This window comes from Phyllostomus hastatus, unplaced genomic scaffold (assembly GCF_019186645.2).
Source record: "Phyllostomus hastatus isolate PE091 unplaced genomic scaffold, TTU_PhHast_1.1 phas_scaffold_585, whole genome shotgun sequence".
In the NCBI taxonomy this organism is placed as follows: Eukaryota; Metazoa; Chordata; class Mammalia; order Chiroptera; family Phyllostomidae; genus Phyllostomus; species Phyllostomus hastatus.
The window spans coordinates 7,805,885-7,827,166 of NW_025334037.1; the positions used below are offsets into that span (position 1 = coordinate 7,805,885).

The following is a 21,282-nucleotide window of genomic DNA, read 5'->3' on the forward strand; positions in this document are numbered from 1 at the left end:
CTCAAGAATGAAGCACTGAAAAAGAAAGAAGAGGTAACAGATATTAAACACAACCAAGAACAAAAGTTTGGGTGAATGCCTATGTTTAGAAGCTAGACAAAGGAAAAGGAGTCAAGATCACAGGAGAAAACCTAGGAAGTATGTTTGGACAACAGAAGAGACATTTCAAAAAAAGAATGCAGTTAATTGTTCATACGGAGCAAAAGGGGTGGAAAGTGAATATGGTCACGAGATTGGCAATTAGTATACCTGTTACCAGAAGTAAGTTTCTCTGCAATGTGACGGGAATAGAGTACAGTGAGAGACTGGAAAGGCTATTAAGAACAAATTCTCTTTTAAAGAGTAAGGGTAGAAAATACTTTAGGAAGACAGAAATAAGAAAAGAGATGAAAGAATTAAGTTCGGGAAAAGGGAAAGAATATTTCTTCCCCCAAACCAGAAATAAAGGCAAATCTGAGGTGGACAAGTGCATACAAAGGATGACCTTGACCTCAACATAAAAAAAGAAAAAAGAAAAGGTAATGAGGACATCTACACGGTAGAAAGGATAGATTAGGGGTCTACGGAAAGCAGTGAAGATTTGAAATGATTCACAAGATTTTATCAGCACATACTCAATAAAGCAGTTATAAGAATGTGGGAAAGCTTTAAGCCTACACAAGTCCAAGTTCCATGCCACGTTACCCAGAAATTAGATGGGACACAACACGAAGCTTTCAATTAATATTCTATAAGCATTAAATACATGTATCAGTTACTATTAAGGACAAAGTTGGTTACTTCCATACCTGAATTCCTAAAAAATTTCACAAAAAGACTTCAGTAACCTATCCAAATAATGTACTACATTCAGCCAATGAAAACACATTTTGTTAATTTCCTCCATCTTTAAAATTAAGACATTCTGTCAATGGGGATATAAATGTTTATAACATTAATATAATTAACTTTTAGAAAGAGTAAATATCCACAGAACTTTGCAAAACCACTTCTATGAAAATAATTGGATTCATTACTGAAATGTTTGAAATCTGCTCAAAGTATCTAGATATATAGCTATTAACTCAAAGTCTCATTTCAATTTAAATTGCCAGAACAGTTTCGAGTAGTACTCCTTTTCCTGGTTTTGTTCACAAAACATCTGAACTAAAGTATTTAGATTATTATTAACAAAAATGAGACACTAGAAGAAACAGGAAGTAAGCTTGCTGAGTGTGTAGAAAAATACCCTTCTGAGTTTTTACCACAAAGCATAAAGTTCTTACAGAAAATGAATACTTAAGTACATATAGTAATTACAAACAACAGACATTGCAATCTTATTTTTCAACAAAAAAAATAAACCTTAGGGTTTAAACCTAAGGTTTAAACCTTAGCTTTTAAATAGAGATGAATGGAATGTGAAAAATTAAAAGCTCCATTTAATGTTGGTGCCACGAACTTCCAATAAATACTACTAGTGTTGTTTACCTTCCCCCTTCTGGCCTAAATGAAACCAAACTTTATCTTCTTGTACACAAAGAAAATGATGAAATTTTGTGTTAATAAAAGGGCTTAGAACTTTCTTTGAATATAAAAATCCTTTTACAGTATTTGTAACAAGTGCACACCTCTAACTGAAGACCTTCAATAATTATGCACTGACAAACAACAGGCTATTTTTATAAATTCCTTTGCTGACATTTGACCATAATAACACTTGCTTTAATACTTGCTTCCCTAAATTTTCTTTCTCCTTGTTCTACTTTTTGGGACAATGAATTTTAAAATTAAGTTACTAAATAATACATATATGCATCTCTATCCTAAACAAATACACATCTAATAATAATACAATAAATATATGTCTATCCACAAATGAATCTAAAAGGAAGCTAAGCAAAGAAGAACAGAGACAGAATCATGGACACGGAGAGTCCATGGACATGATTTTGATGGTTGCCAGATGGTAGGGGTGTGTGGGGAATGGGTGAAGAGGTGAGGGGATTGGCTGTGGGAATGTGAAGTACAGTATAGGAAATGGAATAGCCAAAGAACTTATACGCATGACCCGTGAACATGAACAAATCTACTCCTAGGTATATCCTACCCCCTACTTTTTTTTTTAATGATTCTTGACTTAGAATTTCCACTTCTCCCTTCAAATACTCCCGGAAATGATTATTTTATAAAAACAAAACCCAAACCACGACAAGACATGGATTATTTTTTTTTTAAATCTGATATTACATTTGTGATTCAATTTAAAATGTGTAATTAGCTTGTGGTTTCTTTTTTAATTGAAAGATGTCCAGAGATTATGTACTAAACTTGTAAATGGTATTGAAAAGCTTAAGAGAACTTAATAACATGTTTCTTTGTGTGAGCTGCAGACAAAATACATTTGGGAACAGTAACACTGGTTAAGATTTCCCTGATCATGTCATCAAAAACATCCTCATCTTTTCTTCTGAGCCTTCTTAATACCTGCTTATTTCATCCCTGACATCCAAAATGGCTTTTTAAAGTCAACAATTCAACATAAATCCATCCAAATCATGAGAAATTCACTTCTTCCCTAAATGCTAATTGATTCCAATGCTTAAATTAAAGAGAAGCTAGGCACTGAACAATGTAACTCACATTAAGGTGAGAATAAAGCTTAACATTTCCAGGATCCACAGATGCTTTAAAAGCATAACACAAATCTGCAATTAGGTATGCTATATTTGGAAAGGCAAAGTCTACACCTTGCTGCCTCTCTTCTGAGAGCCACCCTTAACTAAATTTTCCAGATAGTAAGACGGTAAGAAATCAACAACTACATCCTATAGATACAGAGTTCCATTCCTCAATTTTATCAATACAGGTGATTACAGAGAATTATTTGAATGGCCTTCTCCTGTCTCTCTGGGGTTACCCTCCCTTCCTTACATTCATTCACGGTTAAAAACAACAAAACAATATAATGAGGAACACTAAAACAATATAAAAAATAAAATGAGAATTTCTATAATGGTGTAAAAAACAGTAATTCCTTGTATACCTTGAAAAAATGAGATAAAGAAGAAAAAAAGTAGGACCATATTATAAGACATGGAGAGACAGATAAATATTATTTAAAAATTATTTTAAAAGTAAGTGCCTATCAGTGATAGCCAGATTCTTAATTAGAGGTTTTTTGAATTTATAATCCTTAAAAAGATAACATTAATAGCAAGCAATTTTTCAAATGGCCTAAAAACATTTAATCCTTCACCATATATTCTAAGAGTTACAGCACACTTAAGAACAAAGAAGAGTCAAAATAAAAAATATTTGTATCTAATAAATTATGCCCACAAAAATCAATTGTATTACTACTAAGTTTAAGAAGTCAGTTTAAAAAAACAAACAAACAAACAAACAAAAAGAAAACTGTACCTGAGATATTTGGCCCTGGACTTTTGTAAGCTGAGTTGTTCGAATATTTAAAGACTGGCTTCTTGTTACCATTGCCCCAGAAAGAGATTTTCCATTCACCTTTCTTTCAAGGTGACAACTTGCCGGTGCTCTCTCTTCAAGAAGAACAGCATCCCAAGGATCCTCTACTAGCAAACCTGGAACAGTTTTCTCTTCTTCATGCTCTAAAACCTCTACATTGTCCACCCTAGGCTTACTCAGAGGATCCAAGTCTAGCCAGTCGAATTTACTGATACCTTCAGACTTTGGAGATACCTGTAGATTGCTGATTGTAGCTTTGGAATTTGTTATCTCCAAATCAGTCCTTGCTTTTCCATTTTTTAAAAATGCTGATGTACTAGCTATTTTGTCAAACAGCTTTGCCATGTCAGGACTGACTACTGGAGGATAGACAGGTAAGCTTCCTTGTGGATGAAACGGTGTGGCAGGTGTCAAAGGATACGAAAAATATGGAGACTGTCCTGGAAGACTTAAATATATAGGGTCTGTGGGTTGAAAGGTAGTCATTCTTGGATTAAAGCCATTTTGGAATGTAGTCTGTTTACTACTGTAAGTTGACTGATAAATAGAAGGTAAAGTGTAAGCAGAAGGCCCAGGCAAACCAGTTGGCCACTGTCCTCGCTGAACAGTAGGTCTAAGACACAGCTGTGTCGAAAACGAAGGGCTCAGAACAGGAGTAACTGGCAACACAGGTGTTTTCCTTGGCTCGAAACTGTCGTCTAGCAATAGTTTCTCCAGTTCAGCCTGAGTGAGCTTTTCGACATCAATATCTACTGCTCTTTTGTGGGTATCTGATTCAGGAAACACCATGAGATCATAGTCCTGTTTGTTATAAACTTGTGCTTTTTGTCTGGTGCTGCTTGACAACTCAAGGCCTCGCTGATCATCAGTTGCTCGTTTATCTTTTTGCAGCTTTGCTAAAGCCTCTGCTTCCATCTGTAACGCTTCTTCTTTGTCCACATCTTTTCTTGCTGGATCCAGAGATGAAGATGAACACTGTTTAAATCCATTGTTGCTGGATATCTGAGCCATGTCCACTTAAAAGACCAACCTTCCTCTAATCTATTTTTTCTTGTAGTTCCCAATAGCAAGACCTATGCACAAAAATAAACATAACACTCAATTAGATTTTTTTAAACACAAATTTTGTTTTTAACCTACCTCGTATATTTTTAGTTAGGATTCAAAGTCACTTACAAACATACTACCAAATAAAATAAAATGAACATTTGAGGGAAATCTGGGTGAAGGGAACACTTTTAAAATATCTTACACACTCACTGTTAGGTTAAGGAAGATGTTTACACATACATGACTATCTTATTCTCTGCCCAACCAGGAAAGCTAGAACAGTAAATGAACTCAACAAGCTTTCACTTCAGCTGTCACACTGGCTACTGTAACCAGCGGCCTTCTGCCAGAATTCTTGGCATAAAATGGCTTAAATACTAGTCACTCTTTCCAAGAGTTCCAACTGGGTTTACTGTTATGCAAATAGCAAGTCAAAAAGAAAGGATTTCTATCGTTTGCTATTTGTTACACTGCTCATTTTATTCACCCCCTACTCTCAAACCTACTGTAGTTGTTGAATGAACGTGTCATTGACTAGAGAACTTAAAACACAATTCCTTTAACAAAGATGTTCAAATTCTGAAACAAAAATAAACACACTTAAAGAGCTCATTTATTAATAATTCAAATAAAATGGAAAAATCACATGGTTGAGTTTAATATAACAAGTGGTGAGAGAAAATATTACCTTGAAAGCTAGAAGGAAGATGGCAACGGACAACTAAAAATGCAAGAGAGTACTCCATCTGTGCAAAAAAGGAAAACTGCAGTAGACAAGAAGACAATATTCTCCCATCTCTACCCATTCATGGAGGGGGAAAAACTCATTTGACAAAAGAAACCAAGCAGTTTGGGGTTAGGCACTGTACAAATTTGTCAGAAAGACAAAATGGAACACTGCCCAGGTGTTGGGTGGGATTAGGTTAGAGCAGCACTGTTCAATAGACTAGAACAGAAGGCATGCCACATATGAAATTAAAAATTTCTTGTCCTGACTGGTATGGCTCAGTGGATTGAACATTGGCCTGTGAACTGAAAGGTCACCAGTTCCATTCCTGGTCAGGGCATATGCCAGGGTAGTAGGCCAGGGCCCCAGTTAGGGGAGTAGAAGAGGCAACCAATAGACGTTTCTCCCTCTCTTTCTCCCTCTCTTTCTCCCTCCCTCCCCCTCTTTCTAGAAGTAATCAAATAAAATCTTTAAAAACTTTTTCACTCTGGCTGGTGTGGTTCAGTGGGTTGAGCACCGGCCTGCAAACCACTGGTTTGAATCCTGGTCAGGGCACACACCTGGGCTGCTGGGCAAGTTCCCAGTTGGCAGCATGAGAGAGGCAGCCAATTGATGTTTCTCTCACACTTCCCCCTCCCCCTAAAAATCAGTAAATAAAACCTTAAAAGAAAATGTTCTTATATTAATGAAAAAAGATAAAATTAATTTTAAAATATTTGATTTACTCCAATATATCCAAAAGTATTATCATTTTAACAGGTAATCAATATTAAGAAATATGAAAGGGATATTTTACATTCTTTTTTTTTTATACTAAGTCTTCAAAATCTGCCATACATTTATTCTTACTACATTTCAACTTAGAGTAGTCACATTTCAGGTGATTAGTGGACAACATAAGTTATTTTTCAGGAGAAAAATTTTTACTTTTTAAGTCCCATAAACCTCACACAGCCTTTTAACTAAAGTCTATCTTATCATCTTTTATAACCTTTTTATTTTTAAAGTATATAATTCCCAATTACTGGTAATCTTCTACAATTAGAAAACTGTTAACATTTTACAGAGAAATGTGTTGAAAATCAGCCAAATAGGGTAAATTATAAAAAGATTAAATATTTAAATGTAAAAAAAATAAAAATCAAAAGAAAACAATTCCTATGTAACCTCAGCATTAAAAAGGCCACGCTAATATGGTTCAAAAGCTAGAAGCCATGACAAATTATTCAAGCACATAAACATTAAAAAAAATAATTGGGGGGGAGAGAATTTCAGGAGGAAAGGGGAAGGGTTTGCAGGAACAACTATAAAGGACATATGGACAATAACAAAAGGGAGTGGAAATGGAAGGGAGGTGGGGAGGGCTGGGGGAAGGGTTGGGATGGTGGTAAAAGGCAGAAAACTGTACTTGAACAATTAAAATTGAAAAAATAAAATAAATTTAAAAATATATTTTTTGGCCCTGGCTGGTGTGACTCAGTGGATTGAATGCTGGCCTATGTATGAATCAAAGGATCACCAGTTTAATTCCCAGTCTAGGGCACAGGCCTAGGTTGTGGGCCTGGTCCCCGGGGGGTGCACCACATGAGAGGCAACCACATATTGATGTTTCTCTCCCTCTCTTTCTCCTGCCCTTGCCCTCTCTAAAAATAAATAAATAAAATTTTTAAAACTAATTTAAAAAATAAAATAAAAAGTAAAAGTAATAATTTTTGTTTGGCAAACAAGTACCATTGAATGTATTCATTTCTTCAATAAATATTCATTGGGTGTATACACTATAAGCCAGGCACTGTTCTAGGTGCTGAAAAGTAAAATAAAAATAACCAGTAAAAATATCAACAAGAAAAAAAACAATAAACTGGGAAAAAATATTTGCTACTCAGATCACAGAGGAAGAGCTAATTTACTAACACATAAGAAGGATCTCATACAGAAAAACAACCATACAGGAAAAGGGATAAAGATTATGAATAAGCAGTTCACAATAAAGTAAAAATGTTTATTTTACTCTTACCCATATTGAGGCAATAGCAATTTAAAAGTTATACTAGTAGATATGGAATTGCTAACAAACTCACAGAGAAAGGGAAAAACAGTCATCATACCAACAAATATTAGATACATAAAACAGTAAAGAAATATTTACAATAATATTTAATGATGCTGGAAAAGTGGAAAGGTTAAAAAATTAATGAACTAAGAATCCATCTTATGAATTAGCAATAACAGCAAAAGAAAAGTAGGAGAGAATGAAGACCAGAGAAGAAATTAGTTTTAGGAAATATGCAACAGAGAAAATCAACAAAGGCGAAAGTTGGCTCTTGTGAAAATACTAGTATGTTATCGGGTGATGCTGATCAAGGAAAAATATAGGGGAATAAACAATATCAAGAACAAAAAAGGGACATCCAACCCATGCAGCAGACATTAGAAAGATAATAAAGATATTCTTATTAAGTTTAAGCAAATAAAATTTTAAATGTAGACAAATTCCTAGAAGATAGTAACTTACTCAAATAGAAGCATGAAGTTGAATAATCTTATAAGTAATAAAGAAACTGAATTAGTAGTCAAAAATAGTTTCCTCAAAGAAAACTGCAGGGCAATATGGCTTCACTGCCTTCCTATAAGGAAGAAACAATCTTTCACAAACCCTTCCAGAGAACATACAGGAAGGCATGTCCCCCAAATCTTTTATGAAACTACTGTAACCTTACTAACAAAACCAGGCAAGGATGAGAAAAGAAAATAACAAATCAATCTTACTCATAAACATAAATACAGAAAATCCTAAGCAAAACTCAGCTGTAAATACAAAATGCAATTTACCACATCAATAACTAAAGAATTAAAATAGAAAAAGCATATGTTCATCTCAATACATAGCCTCAGTCAACTATGAACAGAAGGGGAGTTCCTTGTTTGACCAAGGGTATCACAAATATACTCCGTGGTAAAACTTTGACAACTTTCCTTTTGACCATCAACAAAAACCAGGATGCCCATCACCACTTGTATGCAACATCTTATAGAATCCTAGACACCCAGAAAGGCAACAAAAAGAAATAAACAGTAGGATAAAATAGGAAGAAACAGGATATTACTTGATAAAGTAAAAAATCCAAAGAATATTCATATAATAGAATTACATACCAGAGTTTAGCAAGGTTATTAAATATGATACTAATATACAAAAATCAACTGTATTTCTGTATACAATGGTCAGAAAATAAATTTTGAAAAGGTAATTTGCAATAACACACACACAAAACTCACCAACTAACAATACACATAACAAAAAGTTGTAGGGAAATTACAAAACTTTACTAATACTAGAACTATGCAAATATAATGGATATTTTTCCATATTAACAAATTTGAAGATTTAATTTTATAACTATGCAACTTCTCCTGATAAATCTATAGGTTTAATGCAATTCCAATCAAAATTCAAACATAGACCAAGGTGAGAGGACTTTCTCTACACAATAAAGACTTACTTTATAAAGCTAACTTTACTTAAGATGGTATGTGTGCAGAAAGAGATAAATCTAAAGAACAGGGTAAGCCCTGACCAGTGTGGCTCAGTTGGTTGAGCATCGTTCCAAAAAGCAAAAATGTCATGAGTTCAATTCCGATCAGGGCACATGTCTGGGTGAGGGACCAAGTCCCAGGCTGGGGCACTTACAAGAAGAAACCGATCGATGTTTTCTCTCACACTGATGTTTCTCTTCCTCTCTTTCCCCTCCCTACCCTGCTCTCTAAAAATAATTAATTAATTAATTAATTAAAAAAAAAAAAGCCTAAGAGCCCAGAAACAGATACACACCTACATAGATACCTGATTTAAGACAAAAATGACATATATATCAGAGCACAGGAAAGAACTTTTTCAATAAATGGTACTAGAACAAATGCAGAGGAAATGAAATAGATTTCTATTCGCACCTTAAGCAAAAATCAACTCAAGACAAACAAAATGCCTAGTCATGAAAGAAAAAACTATTAAGCTTTTAGAATTAGAGAAGGAAAAATTTTCTTAACATACAGAAAGCACTAACCATAAGAGAAAACATTAATAAAATTTTATTCATCAAAAGACACCAACAGAATAAAAAAAAAAAGACAGAAAGGAAGATATTTTAACACATAAACAAAAGACTCAAATTCTAGATAAATAACTGCCACAAATTAAAAAGACAGTCAATCTAAAAGAAAAGTGAGCAGAGACACTAACCTCACAAAAGAGAAATCCAACAGCCAAAAAGTATAAGAAAAAAGGCTCAATCTCACTAGCAATCAAGGAAATGCATGTTAAAACCATAGTGAGATACCACTACATATACAATACTGGGAAAAATTTAAAATTTCACAACACTGATAGCAAGGATATGAAACAATGGGAAAACACACACTGCTGAGATAAACGTGGATAAACTATCACAGTCTGTTTCTAGTCACAACTCTGCTGACACCAAATGTGGGAGTTCCACTCCAACATCCAGTTCAACTCTCCAGAAACCAACTAAGTGTCCTAGTTCAAGCTAATTCTGACAATGAGACTCCACAGGTTTAGAGGTTCAGTCCCCTAAGACTATCCTCACTTCAGATGCCAGTTGCAGGTATTGGGTACTCAGGTTACCCACACTTCTGTCCAACTTAGGTACTAATTGAGGATTCCCACAATCCCTACTCAAGTTTGATAATTTGTTAAATACTTCACAGGTAATCAGCTCACTTATTATTACGAGTTTATTATAGAGGATACAATTCAAGAACAGCCAGTGGAAGAGATGCACAGGGCAAGGCTCGGGGGTGGGGGAATGCGTGGAGGTCCCATGCCTCTCTGGAGGTGCCGCCCTCCCAGCACCTCAGTGTGTTCATTAACCTGGAAGCTCCCAAACCCTGACATTAAGGAGTTTTTATGGAGATTTCTTTACACAGGCATGGTTGATTAAATCATTGGCCAATTAGCTCAATTTCCAGCTCCTCTCTCCTCCCTAGGGGTCACAGGGCAGGGTTAAAAGTTCCAACCCTCTAATAAAACCTTGGTCTCTCTGGTGATCAGTCCCCATCCGGAAGCTATTATCTAGGGGTCCGGGACAATAGTCATCTCATTAGCGTACAAAAGACTCTCTTATCATGTTGGTGATTCCCAGGGTTTTAAAAGTTGCATTAAAGGAACAGGAGACTAAGGCCAATTTTTAAAAATTATATCACAGTTCATTTAATGAAATTCCGCACAGCAATGCCAATGAGATAACTAAAGTTATATTTTAAAAATGAATAAAACTTTGAAACAATGTTAAGCAAATGGAGACAAAAATATACACGATTCCCTTCGCAATAAAGTTCAAAAACATAAAAAACTACATTGCTTAAGAATGCTTGTATAATAGTAAAACTGAAGGAAAAGAAAGGATCACCAAAAGTTACTATAATGGTTACTTCACAGAGGGAGGAAGAGAGATATTTATGACCAGGGAGAAGTACCCTGGGGACTTCGGAATATCAGCAATGTTCTAGTTCCTGACTTAGCAACTGGTTATACAAGTGTTTACTTGACAAGTATGTGTTCAATAATCATATACACTTTATAAACTTTTCTGTGTGTTATTTCACAATAAAAAAACACTCCCTACATATTTTAAACACATTCTCATACCTACATTATGAAATGTGAAAAATAAAAAAGGAATACCTGCATTATAAATAGCATGTGGGTTTTCTTTACCTATGTGTGGCAAATTACATGAACACAAGTTTAGCTTTTTAGTGATACCATAAAAAAATACAAATCAGAGCTGTACTGTCCCTGTCCCTTTTCATTGGTCAATCTATAGGCTAAATTAAGGACACCACCCTTACTAAGAGATGGGAGCGGGTGTAAGTAAGACTGCAAAAGCCCTGGCCAGGTAGCTCAGTAGGTTACAATGTCGTCCTGATACGCCAAGGTTGCAAGTTTAATCCCCAGGTAGGGCATGTACGTGAAACAACCAATGAATTCATAAATAAGTGGAATAACAAATTGATGACTCTCTCACAAAATTGATAAAAAGATTTAAAATAGAATAAAAAAGAATGCAGAAGAAAACTATAAAATATGGTTTCTCAAATTTTCACCATCTGTGAATCATTTCATGGGCATTGCATATAACATGACCAATTTAATATTCACTGCATTTTAAAATGCAAGTAAAACATTTTTTATTTTTTTAATTTAATTTTAATTGTTGTTCACAAGTAAAACATTTTTAAATGGGTAGTAAGATATTCCTATCAGTAAGAGATGACTGTACACTATCACCATCCTACATATATTCAGTAAATTTTACTTCTCACTTGAATTAAATTAAAAAATACTAATTCCAATATAGCTCATCAGGAAGGCAGCAATGTTTCCTGATGGCTATTAGACAGTTATGGATATGTACATAAAATATTATAAGGTCTACCTTAAAATATTTCTGAATCTGCGTGTTTCTTCATTATATCCCTGCTACTACTCTAAACCTACCAACCATGATGTCTTGCCTGGACCGTCGAAATAGCCTGCTAGTCTGTCTCTGCCATCCTTCTACCTCCCACCTTCAGACTACTCTCAATACAGTAGCCAGAGTAATTCTGAAAAACTTAAATCTTCTTAGCCCTTTGCTGGGAACTTTCAACAGCTCCTGTTTTGCTCAGAGAAAACGTAAAATCCTGACAATAAGCCCACCAACCACTCTAATATCCAAGCACTCTAACATCTGGCCCCCTATGACCTCTCTCTTGTCAACTCTCCTCTCTGCTACTGTCACATGGGCCTCCTTGCTCCTCAAGTACATGATGCTCTTCTATTCCCTGTGACTGGACTGACCTTCCTGTGGAGAGATGCATGGCTCACTCTCCAGCCTTCTTCAGGTTTTCATTGAGTTGACTTTTGAGTCAAGCCCTCACTACCAACCTAGTTAAAACCATAACCATCTCTAACTCCATTGCCTATGCACTTTATTTTCCCCTTAGCATTTAGTACTATCCAGTATACAATACATTTTACTTACTTATTTTATTGTCCATTGTTCCCTTTAGAATATAAATTCTGTGAAGCTGGATTTTTCTGTTGGGTTCACTCCTATATCCCCAGCACCTAGAACATCCTGAAATAAGCAATCTTTTCATTCAGCTGTGTCTTAAATAAATGAAATTAAGTCTAATATGGACCAGATCAGGAAGCAATTCTTAACTGTAGAGCAGGGGTGTCAAACTCATTTTCACCAGGTGCCACATCAGCCTCATGGTTGTCTTCAAAGAGCCGAAATAATTTTATGACTGTATAAATGGAACTACTCCTTAACAGTTAAGGAGGTGAAATTACATTCAGCCCTTTGAAGCCAACCACAAGGCTGATGTGGCCCCCGGGGGAAATTAGTTTGACACCCCTGCTGTAGTGTCTTCATTCTGTAAGACACTTAAGAGCAGACAAAAATATCATATTTAAAATGAGTATTTTAACCTAAGAGATACAATATTTTTAATCCACTCTTGTTGCATTCATTTCCATTTAAAGTATTTGGAAGTCATCTCAACTGTGTCAAATAAGCCATTAATTTCTTTCTGTGAGAAAAGAAAACTATGTGTATATATTCTTGGAACTGTTTTTCAGAGACCCATAGTCCTTTTTGGTCAGACCAAAACACTATTTTGAAGTACAAGTACAGACAAGAAATACTGGACCTTGGGCTCAACATACCAATTTAGCAAGAGATGAATATTAGATGTTATCCATGTAATAGTGAAGACTTGAAACCATGCGAGTAGTTGAGGCTGCCTTGGGAGAATGTTAGGACGAAGAAAGGAAAGAGACAAGGAAGAAATCATGAGGGCCACTAAAACTTAAGGAAACAAAAGGTCAGAAGACAATCACTGGTAGGTGTGAAGGCTGGTATTAGAGAAATGAGGGAACTCGGCATCCTAAGAAGGTAATCAGTATTGTCAGAAACTACAGGGAGGTGACAGAATGAGGATGGAAAAATACTCTAGATCTAAGAGCTCATTTGTGACTATTTTTAAAATAGCTTTATTGAGATATAATTCACTTATAAAATTCACCCACTTAAGGCAAACGACTCAGTTGTTTTAAGTATATTCAGAGCTGTGTGATCATCACTACCAAATTTCAAAACATTTCTATCATCCCCAAAGAAACCCTTCATCACTCCTCATTTCCCCTCCCCCACAGGCCCTCATTAGTGATTTTCAAAGAGGGGAATTTATACAAGTGTGAGAAACTGAAAAAGGAAAGAATTACAAAGAACAAGGGCATATCATCCTTTCAATTCTTTGGCAGTTAAGAGAACTAGGAGAGCAAGTGGAGGAGGTGTCAGAAAGTGCTATTAAAAGCCCAGGAAAGGATTTCAGTATGTGGTAGGTTGAAGAGAAGGATTCAGGGAACAAAGACTGAAAGGGACAAGAGCTAGGAGATAAACAATAGCTCAGAGATCCTGGGTACAGCTGAGTAAGATAGAACCAAAGCACAGATGGAAGGGTCTGACTTGGTAAGGAAGAGATGCCTTAGGAGACTGAGGTGATAAAGGTAAGAAACTAGTAACTCAATACTGAAAAATGGATGGCTGGGGGAGGGGAGAAGCAGCTGATGGTAGAAATCAGATTTACTTTTCATTATCTAAACTTTCAAAGAACTTTAAACATTTAATCACTAGTAAGCCTTGCTATTTTAAAACAAAGGTGATAAATATGTAATAGAGAGATTTTTTTCTATTAATCAGGGAAAAGATGAAATTGGAGCCATAACCTGGACATAAGAGTGCATCACACAGGAACAGCCAAGAGAACAGCCTCCCCCAGTTTCTTTACAAATTTGAAGATGGATGAGCCTAGCCCATCTCCCACATTCTTTAGCCTCCATACCACACTTAAAATTATGCTTTGCCCAAGTACTATAAACAATTAATAAAAGGCTTAATTCTCCCATTTTGACAAAAACCAATGGCTGCACTGTAGTCTAATAAGCACTGGCAGTCATTGTACTTAACTACCTTTGGCCCCTGGAAGCAACATTCCACACATAAAAGATTCACAACCAGGGCATTCATCCAGAATGACTTTCTGTGTCTGCATATGTGTAACTGCATGTGTTTGGGAGGGAGACAAGGAAAGGGGGGGAATATAGTCACAGCAAGAGGCTCCTACTGAAAGACATTTTACTGACAAAGCAGTTTTCAATCTAACTCAGAATCCCAACAGTAGTACTGCTTTGTGGAGATAATTGTTGAACTTTGGACTGCTTTATTGTTCATTCATTTAACACTAATAATTAAATATACACTAACATCAGCCATTTCCAACATGACAACAGAAAGCCTTTGTGCTCAATCTTTGGTATATGCCTCCATTCCAACTTGGATTATAGTAATAAAATTGGCATTACAACTGAGAACCCCCATATAGGTAATACTAATGATGAAAAACTGATTATGACTACTTCTGGAATTTTGCCCCCAAACTCCATTGATTTCTATGGCTAACAACATCTTGATCTCACATGACACCAATTGCATGAAATTGTGTTTCCTAGAAGAGTGATAAGAGGAGAAAATGATGGACTCCAGCTCAAATATCACACCTCCCTCTGACTGTGTAATCTTAAGCAAGCTCTGTTACCGGCCTTTGTCTTAGTTTTCTCACCTGTAAAACATACATCACATGTCACAGCATTGTACAGTTAAATAAAACTATATATCATGCCTACTACATAATGGCCTTAAAAAATACACCTGTCCAATTATTGGAACAACCTAGTAATATGTTCCTACCATTAAAAACTGCAGCTCACTGCCATTAAGTACATGGAAAGATGCTCAACATCATTACTCATTAGGGAAATGAAAATCAAAACCACAGTGAGATACCACTTCACACCTACTGAAATGGCTATAATTTTTTTTAAAAAGGAAAAGACACAGAAATAAAATACCAAATATTGACAAGGATGTGTAGAAACTGGAACCCTCATACTTTGCTGATGGGAATGTAAAATAGTAGTCACTTTGGTAAACAGTTTGGTGTTTCCTCAGAAATTAAACAGAATTACTGTATGACCACTCCTAGATATATACCCAAAAGAATTAAAAACAGGGCATTACAGACAGCATTTGATATCTTGCTTCCTAGGGCATGTCATCAGTGTAGCTCAAATAAACACACAAATTAAAAACAAACAAACAAACAAACAAAACCCCAGGACTTACATATCTGTACACACATACATGACAGCATTCTTCACAATAGTTAAAAGGTGGCAACAACCCAAGTATCCATCAACAGAAGGACACACAAAATGTAGTATATTACCTACAATGGAATATTTAGTCAACCATTAACAGGAATAAAGCTCTGATACATGCTATAACATGTATGAAAACATCCTACAAGGTTAAATAAGCCAGACACCAAAGGACAAATGTTGCATGATTCCACCTACATGAAATATCTAGAATGGGTAAATTCATACAGACAGAAGGAAGATTGGCAGATACCAGGAGCTGGAAAGAGGGGGAATAGGTAATTACAGCTAAGTGGGTAGAATTTCTGTGTGGGATGATGAAATATTTTGAAAATAGCCCTGGCTGATGTGACTCAGTGGATCGAATGTTGGCCTGTGAACGAAGGGGTTGAGAGTTTAATTCCTGGTCAGGGCACATGCCTGGGTTGAGGGCCTGGTGCCCAGTTTGGGATATGCAAAGGGCAACCAATCGATGTTTCCCTCCCTCCCTCCCTCCCTCTCTTTCTCCCTTTCCCACTCCATAAAAATAAGAAAACTTAAAATAAAAAGAATACAAAGAAGAAAAATTTATGCTAAAAAAAAGATAAAGAAAAAAATGTTAGAAATAGTGATGATGGTTGCTCAGCTTGTAAATATAATTAATGTCACTGTGTTGTACACTTAAAAATGGTTAAAATAACAAATTTCATGTAGAATTTACAATAAGTCATCTTGACAGAAACGTCCACACAATTTTCCACCTACAAAAACGTAATTCTAGAATCTTGTTTTTGACAAGTAGCAAATATCAATAGTTCACATACATTAAAATAATAGGGGAAACTAGTTCTCTGTATTATTTTAATTTTTCTATTATCTAAAACTGTTCTAAAAATTAGTTTAATTTTTTTAAGGAAGCTTAATGAATCTCAAAATCATTAAGCTAAGTGAAAGAAGCCAGACTCAAAAGGTTGTGGTATACCGTATGGTGCCATTTTACTTGACATTCTGGAAAACCACAATTACAGGAACAACAACAAATATACCAGTTATTGCAAGAGACTAGAAAAAGGGTGAGTGGAAGGGACTGATTACAAAGGGTCATAATGACACTTTTTGGAGTGATGGAAATATCCTGTGTCTTAATTGTAGTGGTAGCAGTTAAACACTGTTGCTATTTCTTATAATTTATAAAGAAATATACCTAAAGCACATAAATTTTATTGTAAGTAAATTATATCTCAATAAATCTAATTTTTTAAAAAACCTAAACAGTTACAGTATCATGTCATGCATGCATTGCAACACAGGCAGAATTCCAATCTGGTGTCATTATGAGGTTTAATCAGATAAAACCAGGCTATGAAACCTGGAGCCGAAGAGCACCTTTCCCAGCTCAGCACTGTGATCTAAAAAAACACACACTAAACCAAAAAGAGGAGTCAGAACAGTTATACATTACATTAGGAACACATATAAAGTGACTTAATAAATCAGTTTGGTTATGGCTGTTCATAGAACTATGGTTTTGTTTATAAGTATAATTAGGTCTCATCTTATCTTGGAGGGAAAATTCATGCTTCACATAATTCCCAAAACTGCAAACAGAACATCTGAAAAAGTATTTTCCTGTTCCCTAATTAGACAGGTATTTTCCTAAGTCCGTCTATCTCTCCCATTGACATCCATGTTTTTCCCCACCTCCCCAGGACTGATTTCTCTCTATTGTCTCCTCTCATTTTCTGCACCCTTTTATCTTGAAAGAGAATTCTGTCTGCTTTTTCCTCTCATTCCACAGCAGAATTTCAACAATACTTAATCTCTTCCTGCTTCTTCTGTTATTTCCTGAAGGTAAACTGCCAGTTTCTGTTTTTATAGGAAAATACTTTTCTAAAAAAATAGGCTGCTTCAGTACTGTAAAACTTTTAACCAATTCTCTTAACACTGCCCATTCCTTTCTCTTTCTCTCCTTGTAGTCAAATTTCTTACCAAATCCATACTCGGTTTCACAGGGGGAACAAGCATTCCTCTGCTGCTCATTTATAGACATGGCCCTCTCCTTCAGTCCTCTTCACTCTGACTTCCATACTATTTAAGCCACCAGTTCACAGCCTGTACTAAGATTTCCTGAATCATCCAAATAATGTAAAATTTGACCATTGGTCTCTAAATTCTTTATAGCAGATGTCTATTTATTCTCATCTCTTATCTCACCTATGTCCTGTCCTTATCTTTTCAAACAAACCTTGCAAATCCTTCCTTAAACCTATACTTTATTTTCTCTTATCTAAGTTTTCCCCCAAGTTCTTCTCTGTGCATTGAAATAACTATGTCCCTGACACCTCATCACTTTTTACTACAGCAACAGTTTATGATCTAAATACGTTATTCAGAAAACTTGCCTCATTAACTCTCATCTATTTAAAAAGTACCCATACTATCCCTTAAGGGGTAGTTTTACCATAAACAAGTTTTTATAATTACTTTCTGCTATATGTATTGTAGTTGGTCTCTCCTAAGTGGAATATAAACACCCTAAAGGCAGGAAGTACTCATTCTTTAATAAACACTCCAAAATCTGGCAAATGCTATGTATCTAAACACTGAAGTACTATCCGAAGAGATGCATGAAAAAAATACTAGGCTTAGCATTGTAAGACATTATAAGTTCAAGTAATGCCTCTAATGTATTATGCTAAACAAGTCACAAACTCACTGGGCCTCATTTTCCTCTTTAAGAAAATGAGAAAAATTTTTTCCGTTTACTCCACAGAAAATAAGATCAGTGCAGGGGGAAAACGCTCAATTTGAGCACCATCTTCCTTGTCAGATGTATTCATTCCTTCTCCATCTGCCAGCCCAAGTGATCATATCCTTTTTAATACTATTTGGATCCACTTCTGCCCGTATAACCATATTGTTCCAATTTGTGTATTTGTCTCCCTACACAAACTAGAGAACTTCTTGAGGACAAGCACTGTCTCATTCATTTTTCTATCCCTGGAACCTCTGTAATGCCAGGCATTCTTGTAGGGATGCTGAAAACAGAAAGATCTTTCAGAGGGTAAGTTTTTGCCCTACTGAGGTACAACTAATAAATTAAATCATGTACTAAGTAAATGCACGGCACTGAAACATTCACCTTTATCATTTACCTGCCTTAAATTCTTTTTTGAATATGGCAAATATATAATCAAATGGTAAATTTATGTTATCGAAGCAATACAAGTTACAAAGCAAAGGGCTTTTGCACTGTTGCTCTGCAGTTTGCTCTGATGCTCTAATAAGAACTCTGAGCTCTTGAAAAATCCAACACTCTCATTAAGTTCACTTACTGAAGAATGTGCTTACTAAGTAAGAAAGCCTTCTGCAAGATGAAAGAAAGATTCCTGGACATGAGAATTGATTCTGCCATCTTCAACTAATTGAAAATTTTGAAACCATTCATGGCTAAAGGGAGAAATAATCGTGTTAACATACAGCTAATTACATAAAGTTATAGTTTCTAAAATTCCTAAATGCAAGCATGCCAACTTCCATATTCTATAAAACACAAAAAAACTGTGTGAAACCTATAGATGAAAATATTAAAATATATTGCTTCCAAGAAAAACTGCAAGCAACATGCATAGAAAACAGCAGAGATTTTCATCAGAAAAAAATTGCTCCGGAATTTGTTAATTTAGGCAAAATAACTTGTGGAAGCTCTCAAAGTACTTTGTACCTACATAAAAATCACTTTTGAATTAAGACTGAGTTAAACAATAAAATGTCCCTGTTCTCATTCAGTCATAATGCTTTTCAGTACTCAAAGACTGTCTTAATGTTAAAGAAGACGTTATCTTAAATTGTATAGACCTTAACTAAGGCACTGTGTTCTAATTTGCTACCGTGAATAAGAGCACCAACCCCAACTACCTCAGAAGTCTCCTGGTGAGACCGCCACAAGCCAAGGGGGCAAAGGTACAAAGTCTCTCCCGGAATCAAATCAGTGTTCCTGGACCTCCTAACCTGCCGTCTTTCCCCTTTAAATTACGCCCTCACCACTTCTAATAATAGCTTTCTTTTTTCCGCAACTCTTCTAATCCATGACTTTGATACTCCAATCTATTAAACAATCTTCTCAACAGAGCTTTTCTGCCTGACACCCCCCCCCCGGGAAGATTTTAGGGTATCTCTTTAACAGATAATCTTGTTCAAAGAGGAAGGCCTCCTTCCTTACACTCAATTCAACACCCACTTTTAAAAATATAATTACAACCTCAACTTCTATCAGGAGAATACAGGGGAAGAACTACTACAGGTTCTTCCACGTTCTTTATCTCTAGACTTTCCTCTTCACTTAGTTTTCTTCGTCCTCACTTCCCTTCTCAATCCCTGCTCCCCACTCTCGAAAAAAAAATTCCACAGCTAGAGAATGCCCTTTTTAAAGCCAAACCATTTAGTGAGGAAAATAAGTATGTACTGCTTTTATCTTCAATTATTTATTGTTCCTCGGTCACTCAGGAAGTTAATATGACCGCCCTCCCAGGAAGATGATGAGCTAAATACACACTGTAATAAGTCTTCCCCAAGCAAGTGGATTCGCGACAAAAAGGAAACCGCGGGGAAGTGGGATGAAAAAAGGACCACTAGCCCCAAAGCTTGAGATGGGAGGGACGAGGAAGTGAAAAGAGAATGGGGAGGAAAAAAATAAGTGAGAAGTGCAACACACACTCGATGGACTTAATAACGTAACATTTCGTCAAGAAAATAGGACCAGGCAATGCAGTTCCAGTCCGGTCCCGCGGGACAAGGGGGTGGCCTCTCCTCCCCCTTGGGGACAAAACTATCGCCCAGCACCCTCCGCCCAGTCCCCGACAAGAGGGCCTGGTTGAGGCGCAGGCCCCTGCACCTTCGGCGGGGCAGTCAGCAACTGCCTGGGTGGAAGTAAGGCCCGGAAGGAGGTGAGTCGGGATGGGGCAGCGCCAAGAGTACGTACGGGATGGAGGGTCAGAGACTGGCACCCGCGGGACCGGGGGCCCGGACCAGAGACCCTTACATCCTTGAACCCCTGAGGCCCCTCTCTGGCCTTACAGAGCTAGGTTCCAGGTACCGGCCCCGGCCGCATCCACCACTCCTTACCTCACGCTGCCTGAGCTTCCGTGTCTGTCACAACCCGAGCCGCAAAAGCTACCCCTGTCTGAGCCATTTTCCTCTCAGCAGTCTCCGCGATCGCGGGGAGCTTCGGCGGACTCTGCAGCTGGCCAAGCATATACGTCACTTCCGGTCTGGGAGCTCCGCCTTCCGCGCCCAGGCTTCTTGCGGATAGGCTGACTCAGATGGCCTACCTGAAGTAGTGGGCGGGGCTTGGGCGCGTCCAGTGAGGCGCCAGCTGGGATGGTGGGTGCTAGGGTCAGGCTCTCACTTGGGGAGTGTCGAAAGAGCGCTGGACGTCTCTCACTGCAGGCTCTGGCTGGCGAGTGGGGCCTCCCTGGACTCTGGCTGGGCCTCCGAAGCGCCGCCAACCACTGAAGCGCTCTATTGTTTTCGTACCCTCTCCGGGAACTCCGCGCTCGCGCCTCCATCCCAGCTTTGGCTCCCAGATTCGTGGTCTCCGCCTCAGGCCGCGCCGACAATAGTTTGTGATTGGAAGACTGAAAGAACACGAGAGTTAACAAAAATCTTTCACTCCAACCATCATTTACCGATTCTTCAACGCGCATCGGGTGCTGTGGGATGTGTGGTTAGTGACCCATAATGTGGACTGGATAAAGCGCTTTCCGAAGCGCTCACT

At 36.9% G+C, this 21,282-nt stretch overlaps 1 protein-coding gene across 1 annotated transcript in view; it reads right to left on the bottom strand.

The window, feature by feature from the left end:
* Window positions 1–20,759, bottom strand: part of PIK3C2A (phosphatidylinositol-4-phosphate 3-kinase catalytic subunit type 2 alpha) — an 83,450-nt gene extending 62,691 nt beyond the window's left edge. The window contains exons 1-2 of the mRNA XM_045825234.1: window positions 20,631–20,759; window positions 3,403–4,535 (exon numbers count right to left, since the gene is read on the bottom strand). Of these exons, the coding sequence (XP_045681190.1) occupies window positions 3,403–4,473 (1,071 nt within the window). The 5' untranslated portion in view covers window positions 4,474–4,535; window positions 20,631–20,759. The remainder of the gene's footprint in view (window positions 1–3,402; window positions 4,536–20,630) is intronic.
* Between the last annotated feature and the right edge of the window lie 523 nt (window positions 20,760–21,282).